Source organism: Metopolophium dirhodum, chromosome 1 (assembly GCF_019925205.1).
Source record: "Metopolophium dirhodum isolate CAU chromosome 1, ASM1992520v1, whole genome shotgun sequence".
NCBI lineage: Eukaryota > Metazoa > Arthropoda > Insecta > Hemiptera > Aphididae > Metopolophium > Metopolophium dirhodum.
Window position 1 is genome coordinate 132,164,946 of NC_083560.1, and position 8,863 is coordinate 132,173,808.

Sequence of the window (8,863 nt, forward strand, 5' to 3'; positions counted from 1 at the left end):
TATTAGTTCGACGTATAAAAACAAATTAAATTTATGAGGGTAATAATAATGATAATGATGAAGATTTACTTAAATTTGAAAATTACCATGTAGAAAATGTTGTATTTTTACTTTCCAAATTAATGAGTTTCTTACACTCTTATTTCTTACTCCACAAGACATTTGACATTTGAAAATATCGGTATTTAAAAATAAAAAAAGGTAGGCAAGTGGGTGTCGCTCTGCTGTACAGTAGGTTCCAAGTGGGTAACTGTAATGGATGGTGTTAAATTTGAATTCAATGTTATAATATCATTGTATAAGAAAAAATATTCTGATCGAAAACGGTCGGTCAGTCTATGATATAGCTAAGTATATTTGATAATATTTTTGTGAAAAAAGTAATTTATATATAACCTATTTAAATGGAATCATGTTTTAAATTTTCAATCATTAGCTATAAAGTTGAACATTTCATACAATTTTAACTACAAAATAACTATTAAAATTAAAATTTGATAAATTTAGTTAAAATTTGAACATTAAATGCTTATAAAAAAAAACTGTGCCTTTGTATTTTTAATATTTTTAAACTGCTATTGTAACAGTATATCAGGAGCCGTGCATTACATTTTCACGCTTTTTTACCAAACAAATAAAGTATTATGACATTCATAGAAAACAAACCTAAAAAAGTTGGAAACTGAGTATGTACACAACTCAAAACAAGTCAAAATATTTTGAACATTTTTTCATGTATAAAAAAGGCTATTATAAACATTCAGTAAAAATGTCATGTATTTGCGGTCATTTGTTTTAGAGTTACACCAAAAGCTAAAATCTATTTTGTCAAACACCGATTTTGCGTAAAAATTTACATTTTTCCTTAATTTATATTTTGTTTTTCCGGGCGCTTTTGTAAAATGATGGGAATTTTTAATTTTGACCTCCTTAAAGTACCAACTAGATTCACATTCCTATCGAACAAGATACTGAAGTTGAATATCGAAGTATTATTTCGACTACTAATCTTGTACACAGACACAAAAATTAAAAAATTAAAAAATTAAAAAAAAACACACATCATTGTAAAACCAATACACTCATCGCTCCGCTCAGAATCTAAAATAAAATGTTGTACCATACGCCCTTACGTGATACATGTGGCGTATAAATTATACGAAAAAGAATTTTAAAAATGTATTTCATTTTTAAGTTTTTTGTGTTACACCCCATAAATTATAATATAATATCATATAATGTTTAGAAAAATGTATGTATTGTGTACCTACCTGTCTATACGAAAGGTTCACACACAGATAAGAAGTAACAATATAGCACGCAGGTGCACATTAAATACAATAGGTAACCTAAGTAACAATCACTACCTTAGGCCCTCTGGAACCCTGCTGTGTGAACAATGCATTCCACCAGTGGCGAAGCCAGGCATTTTTTATGGGCGAGGGAGGCTAAGTATACAAATACAATATATCTTTTATTTACATTTTTTATTTTTTTATTTATCTTGTTAAAATTCTTAGATCAACACGATCAATGGGGTGGCTATCCCGGCTATAGCCCCCTTAGCCACTCCCCCTGGCTACGCCACTGCATTCCAGAATAAATAACATGTACCTACATACTATAATAATTATTGTTCACTATCAAAAACATCTTTCTTGTAAAAAAAAAGTAATGTCATTTTTCTCGTGTACATGCGCTAACAATAAAATAACATACTATACGGATGGGTTAGAGCAAATACAGCACAACATTGTCATAAGGAAATATAAGTTTCGTTTTTCCTTGTACAACCGGCACATCATACGACAACAAAAATAAATTAACAAAAATTAATCTAAATAAAAAAAAGGTGGATAAGTGGATGTCGCTCTGCTGTACAGTAGGTTACAAGTGGGTCACTGTAATGGATGGTGTTAAATTTGAATTCAATGATATAGTATCATTGTATAAGAAAAACGATTCTGAGCGAAAACGGTCAGTCAGCCTATGATTTTACCAAGTATATTTGATGATATTATTGTGAATAAAGTAATTTATATATAACCTATTTACGTGGAGCCTTGTTTTAAATTTTCAATCTTTAGCCATAAAAGTTAAATATTTTATACATTTTTAACCACAAAATAATTAATAAATTATAAATTTAATAAATGTTGTCAAAATTTGAACTTCAAATGCTTATAAAAAAAAATTGTGCCTATGTATTTTTAATATTTTTCAACTTCTATTAGAACGATATATCAGGAGCCTTATATTAAATTTTCACGCTTTTTTACCCAACAAATAAAAATTTATTGATATTTATAGAAAAAAAAACTAAAAAAATTGAAAACTGACAATGTCCGTAAACAGCTCAAAAAGAGTCAAAATATTTTCAACATTTTATGGTGTATAGAAAATGCTAATATGAACATTCAGTGAAATTTTCAAGTATCTACAGTCATTCGTTTTTTAATTACAATAAAATAAGAAAATTGTTACATGAGAAATCAAGTAAATATCAAATGTTGTAAAAATATAAATTTCAGACGCTCATAAAAATTTAATTTAAGTTTCTTCTAGACATTTTTTTTTTGATAAAGGTAGACAAACTTATGAGTAATCTTATATTACATTTTCAAATCTTAGATTTAAAAAGAAAAATTTTTATGAATTCTCAACTCAAAATAATTTGCTATTTTTCGTGATTTTTCCGTATTTTGTCAAAATTTGAACTTTAAATGCTTATAATTAAAAACTGTGACTAAGGATTTTTAATATTTTTCATCTGCCTTTGAAACAATAACCTAGGAGCCTTCTATTAAATTTTCAAGCTTTTTTAATCAACAGATATAATTTTATTGATATTTATAGAAAAAAAAACTAAAAAAATTTAAAACTTACAACGTCCGTAAACAGCTCAAAAAGAGTCAAAATATTTTCAAAATTTTATCGTGTATAGAAAATGCTAATATAAACATTCAGTCAAAATTTCATGTCCCTACGGTCATTTGTTTTAGAGTTACACAAAAAACCAAAATCGATTTTCTCGAAAACAGATTTTGCGTAAAAATTCCCGTTTTTCCTTAATTTTTCTTTTGTTTTTCACGTCGCTTGTGAAAACTACTGGGAAATTTTTACTTTTGACCCCCCAAAGTACCAACTAGATTCACTTTCCTATCAGAAAAGTTACTATTGAAGAAAATCCAAGCACTTCTACTGTCCTAAAAGGTGATGACAGACACAAAAATAAAAAAATAAAATAAAAAATAAAACACACATCATTGTAGAATCAATACATTCATCGCTTCGCTCAGAATCTAAAAGGTGGGCAAGTGGGTGTCGCAAGTTTGTGATTTTTCAGTATCTTGTCAAATTTCGAACTTTAAATGCTTATGAAAAAAAATTGAAGCAACCGGACACGGTACTCGCATTTACGATAAACGATAAGTAAAGTCGTTGGTAATAGGCGATACCCAATTTTGTTTATTTTTATCATTTTTCCTATTTCACGTTGGGCATTATACATAATACTAGGCAAAGCTCGTATTATGTATATTTCCGAGTGATTTTTTGTATTTTATATAATGCCTAGGTATTTTGCTTAATACAGGATTATCCATTATATAGCCGGTAACATCGATGATTATTCACATAAACCAGACATTGTATAAAATGACCAGTACTGAAAGTACCAAGTGAACACCATACATACATTATTGACAATTAAAATTGCATTTAATATGTATTTAAGACAATTTATGGGCATATTGAAAATACCCATGAAAATTCACTATTATCTATACTAATGACCCAATTGGTAAAACGTATCGTAACCTATAGGACGCAGTGCCTAATTTCGTTTTAAAGTAAAAAAATTAAATGCCTTAACATAAAATGTTCCGTACTTCCTTTTGATTACGTTGTTAGATATTTTGAACATTTAGAAGCTTTAGAAGATTTCCTTTTACAGAGAACTGGAATCTGATTTATCATGAAAACTTGACTATTTTGAAGAAACAAAGGGTTGGTAAAATGGACAGAAATTGGAATAGAAAAAATCCAAAATTTTCAATTACAATTTGAAATTAATTTAAATTCATGGCTTGAAACCGATATTGAATACCAGTTAAAACCGTTAAAAACTGATTGAAAATCAAAACGAAATCGGAAAGTATAAATACCAATATTCAAAACTGAAATCAAAATCGGAAAAAATAAATTTTTATAACCGAAACCGAAATCGAAATAGGAAAAAATATTTTCAGTTTTTAAAGCCTTGGCTTTAATAGTAGAACATTTGAGGAATATAATATATCAGGGATAGCTCATAAGTCATAACTAATACCTTGTTATTTTCACATACCTATTATATTATTATTTTTTCATAATTTATAGTTATTTGTATACAACCCTATTATTTTTTCATAATCTGTATACAATTTGACACAGGTATTTTTAAATTTTTTTACATAATACCTTACCATATCATTAACGACAAATTTAACACGACTGTACCCCGTACTACCCAACATTGGAATGTGTGTTAAGTTGCATATCGATTGGAAATAGATGCTGTCATAATGTCGTTGCCTGGAACTCAAACAGGCATGTAAAATTGGTTGCCTTCCCTGACGCCTTCAATATTTTATTTTCGGTAGAGGCACTTGCTACAAGTTTACCCTATATAATGGTAATTCGAAATAATAAATGACAGGAGTTACTGTCACGTCCGTAAAGTCGACTCAAAATCTTCACCAATAATTTGCGAGTTAATTGCAAGAATTTGCGAGTTCACTTTCAGAATTTGCGAGTTAGCCGTTTTTTAGCTGCAAATAAAATAAGAATGGGTGGGCCAAGTTCTCTTAGCCTCAAAAATTTTGAAATTTATACCAAAAGTTGCGTCGACATTTGCAAGAATTTGCGAGTTCACTTTCAAAATTTGAGAGTCAACTCTTTACCCGCAAATCTAAATTTTCGACCGTGAAGTTGGCCCACCCATATTGTCCTATAACTTCGAAATTTATAGCAAACAATAGCGTGTTATTTGCGAGAATTTGCGAGTCCACTTTTAAAATTTGTGAGTCACCCTTTTTATCACCAAACTCATTTCCACAATTCTTTATAAGAATTGAAATTTGGTATTTACCATCAGGTAATTTGCGGGTATTATAATAGTTATAATACAAAAATAAAAAACACTTTTCTCTAGTACTATAATATTATACCGTGTTTTAAAAAAATATTCTTAATATAATTATAATTAAATTCACAAACACTATCTACGAACAGTCATAATAATATTTTGTCATAACAGTTCAACACACTAAAATGGCTCATATATAATATTATTATTACTATTAATTAGTATTTTATATAATGTTTTTTGTTATGCTGTACAATACTTGAACCTCATAAAGTTAGCAGCACAACTACGACAGGAAATACATTCAACAAAATTGTTGGACATTGTTGAACTTTAGTTTGGCCGTTAGAGCTTTAGACACTTTTGTGCTGCCAACTATATTCAAACAGCACAACTTTACGTTAGCGAAATTTCACCCTGATAAATAATGTTCATCTTGATTTGTTGGACACAGTTAGACCACTCTTTAAATTTGTTGGACATTATTTGGACAAGTGCATATTTAACTTGCCCTTGATCAAACAATTCATTTCAGTTCAGTTTCGTATACATTGTATAATATTTTATAGCATTGAATTCAAAGTTAACATATCCATTATATAGACCCTTCTAGACATCTATTGTACCACAGATTGGCATCCACTTTCCATTTTTTTTTAAATTGATATACATATTAATATATCATTATGTATCTTATAAATTATTCAATTTAAATTAATTTAAACTAATATTATTAACAATATTCAAGATATTTCTGAATAGTACAACTTTAATTGTTTTTTTAGTTCAATAATTTTTATTGCATACATTATATGTAATTATTAAAATAGTATTAGTTGCATAGTCCTATTATAATTGAAATAGGAAATATTTGGATTTTTTTTCACAAATGTATATCTTTTTTAATATCATTAAGTGATAAATATATTATGATCCAAATTATGTACCTATAGTATAGGGTTTGGTTTAATAGTATATACACAGTACGTAAAACGATTCTGAGTGAAGACAACCTATATCAGTATATATTACTAAGTATATTTTATGATATTATTGCTATTAAAGTAATTAGTTTAATAACTAACTGACTAATATTAAACTATTTATACTGTGTTCAAAATCAGAAAAGCCTGCAGCGGCTACCAGGTTTAGTCACCGACGGTCAATCGATTAATTTAATTGTCTAAATAAAGAGCAGACTTTTCTGCATTGAAGATATAACTAGATGTAGTAACTAGTGGTACCTACTTTTATATGTAGACTTTTTTGTGTAGGAACTTGACCCTTTTATTCCGGTTAGTTTTTTGTTGGATGTCATTTATTTTTACTGGATTCAGGCTGAATTGGGATTAGGTATTTTGAATTCTTCTTCTTGGGTTTAGTCATAATAATATGCAGGAGACCATTAGAACCCGTTTTTGCTATACTTCACGGTCATCGATTCAATCAGTGGCAACATTTTGAGAAAATTGCAATTTTTAGATTTTTTTCTTTACATATAGTAGTGTAAAATGTCACGTCCCTACTGCTGTGTGCTCAGATAATTATATTGATATCATTACTCATTAGAAAAATCAAATTTGCAACCTCTAATATCTGTTGAATAACATTAGGTAAATTATAAAAACTAGAGGTTGAACTACGTTATAGATTCATAGTAATGACTAAATATGTATTAACATGTAACGTACAATGGTTTTTGTCCTGGTTTTCAAACCTAGATATCTGATACTTAGAACTGTGACATTTCAGCATTTTTAGGGGCTTAGTTTCAATTTCAATTATGTAGTTTTTTCACGTCATACACATATACCTCCTATATGAACGTGTATATCATCATAGTAAAATAATAATTTCTTATTTTTATGTATAAAAATGTGTTATTATCAGGGACTGGAACCTTTTGAATTTATCGGCATCGGTTACGGTGCTGGTTCTCTAAAAATAAAATAACTGTTCCGGTTCGGTTCTGGTTTTTTGATAAAGCAAAATAAAGGTGTCGGTTCCAAATAATACCTATCCGGAATGTGGGTTTAATTATTAGTATGAGAAATCGAGAAATATTAGAAAAGTCATATTTTCATACATAGTTTATATACAAAACAGTAATACTATTGAAAATTCCGGTTCGGTCCCGGTACTTTATTTATTAAAATAAAGGTTTCTGTTCCGGTTCCGATTCTTAATATTTTAAAGGTTCCGGTTACAGAACCGGTTCTTTTAGGTTCGGTTCCAATCCCTGGTTATTATACTTGATAGTGGATAAACAAAATACTATTGTTAGTACGTCGTTTGTGTAATAGAAGTATATAAATCATGATAAGTATTATGTGATTAAAAAACCCCAAGGGCGCTGTATCTTTAGCAAGTCCTGGGTGACGTGGTCAGACAAAAAATCGCTTTAAATGATCACGGACGACGAATCTGTGGATGAACACGGCGCCGTTGGCTTCCATCGGCAACGCGCACCACGCGAAGAACACGATCTTGGCGAGGAAGTAAAACGGTATGATCAGCAGCAAGTCGCCGCACAGCTGCTGCACGATGAGCACGGCCGCAAACGTTATCCAGTACGTGAGCCACCGGGTGGCCGGCGTAACAGGCGCGTTGCGTCCGGTCCGTTCGGTGGGTACCGGCGGCGACGGAGTCTCAGGCTGGACGTCTTCCTGCACCATCAGATCGATGGTCGCGTACATGGGATACACGAACCCCAGCAGGTTGCTGATCAGCATGACCATCCGGCCGGACGCGATGACGAACGCCAAAGTGGCCAACATGCTGCCCACTAACAGTGTCATGTGGCCGATTCCGGTCCGATCCTCGAGCCATACGAATGGCGCCATCCACGGTCGGGTTCTGTCCCGCAACGCAGAGTCGATCGCGTTGTAGACGTTCTTGATGGCCATGCTGTGTCCCTCCTCTCTTGATCCCTTTGGTTATCCTATTATTATGGTTAAACAGACAATTACTATATTATTATATTGTTACATGGGAGGCGCCTGCGTTAACTTACCACCCTCCTCAACGCAGTCGTAAACCGAAGGTGAAATCTTTTTCGATAACGATAATTTTACAATACGAATTACCATTAATATATTGTATTTATAATAATATTAACAGTGATCGTTGGCAAGTGTTGATCGTATACAGTTTCCATGACAAATTTACGACGACAAAAAAAAAATGCTGCCAAATCGTCCGGACATGGTTGTTAGACCGTGGACAGTGTTTAGTATCTAAATTGTGTAGATAGCTACTTTTAATTTATCTTATTTATTTTCAGCCAGCGACTATTCCTTACTAAAAAAGGTATAGGTTTACAATTTACACATTTTTTTAAATTAAAATTTATGTTAAAAAATTCACACAATATATCTTTATACATTGTAGCCTATATGTTATTCTGATGTATAAGATATATTATTGTAAAGTTTCATTAAAATCCATTCAGTAGTTTTTACGTGAAAGAGTAACAATTATACTTACAAACTTTTACGTTTATAATATTAGTAAGATAGACGCTTGCGCATCTAATAAAAACTTTTGTATGTTTACTTTTATAAACAGAAAATACAAATTTTGAATTTGGATAAACATTTTTTTGGAAAAATTCAAAATAGCCAATTTATAAAGAAACTGAAAAAATAATTTTAATGTTTACAGTATTTAATTTGAGTTATCTATTTGCGACCTATGAACGTTTAAATATTCGTTCAACTTTTTATTACTGGGCAA

The 8,863-nt window shown here is 30.5% G+C and overlaps 1 protein-coding gene across 1 annotated transcript; it reads right to left on the bottom strand.

The window, feature by feature from the left end:
• Positions 1 to 7,512: 7,512 nt before the first annotated feature.
• LOC132934154 (receptor expression-enhancing protein 5-like) lies at positions 7,513 to 8,034 on the bottom strand. Its single transcript, XM_061000429.1, has one exon. It carries the CDS (start codon positions 8,032 to 8,034, stop codon positions 7,513 to 7,515), a length of 522 nt encoding a protein of 173 aa, XP_060856412.1.
• Between the last annotated feature and the right edge of the window lie 829 nt (positions 8,035 to 8,863).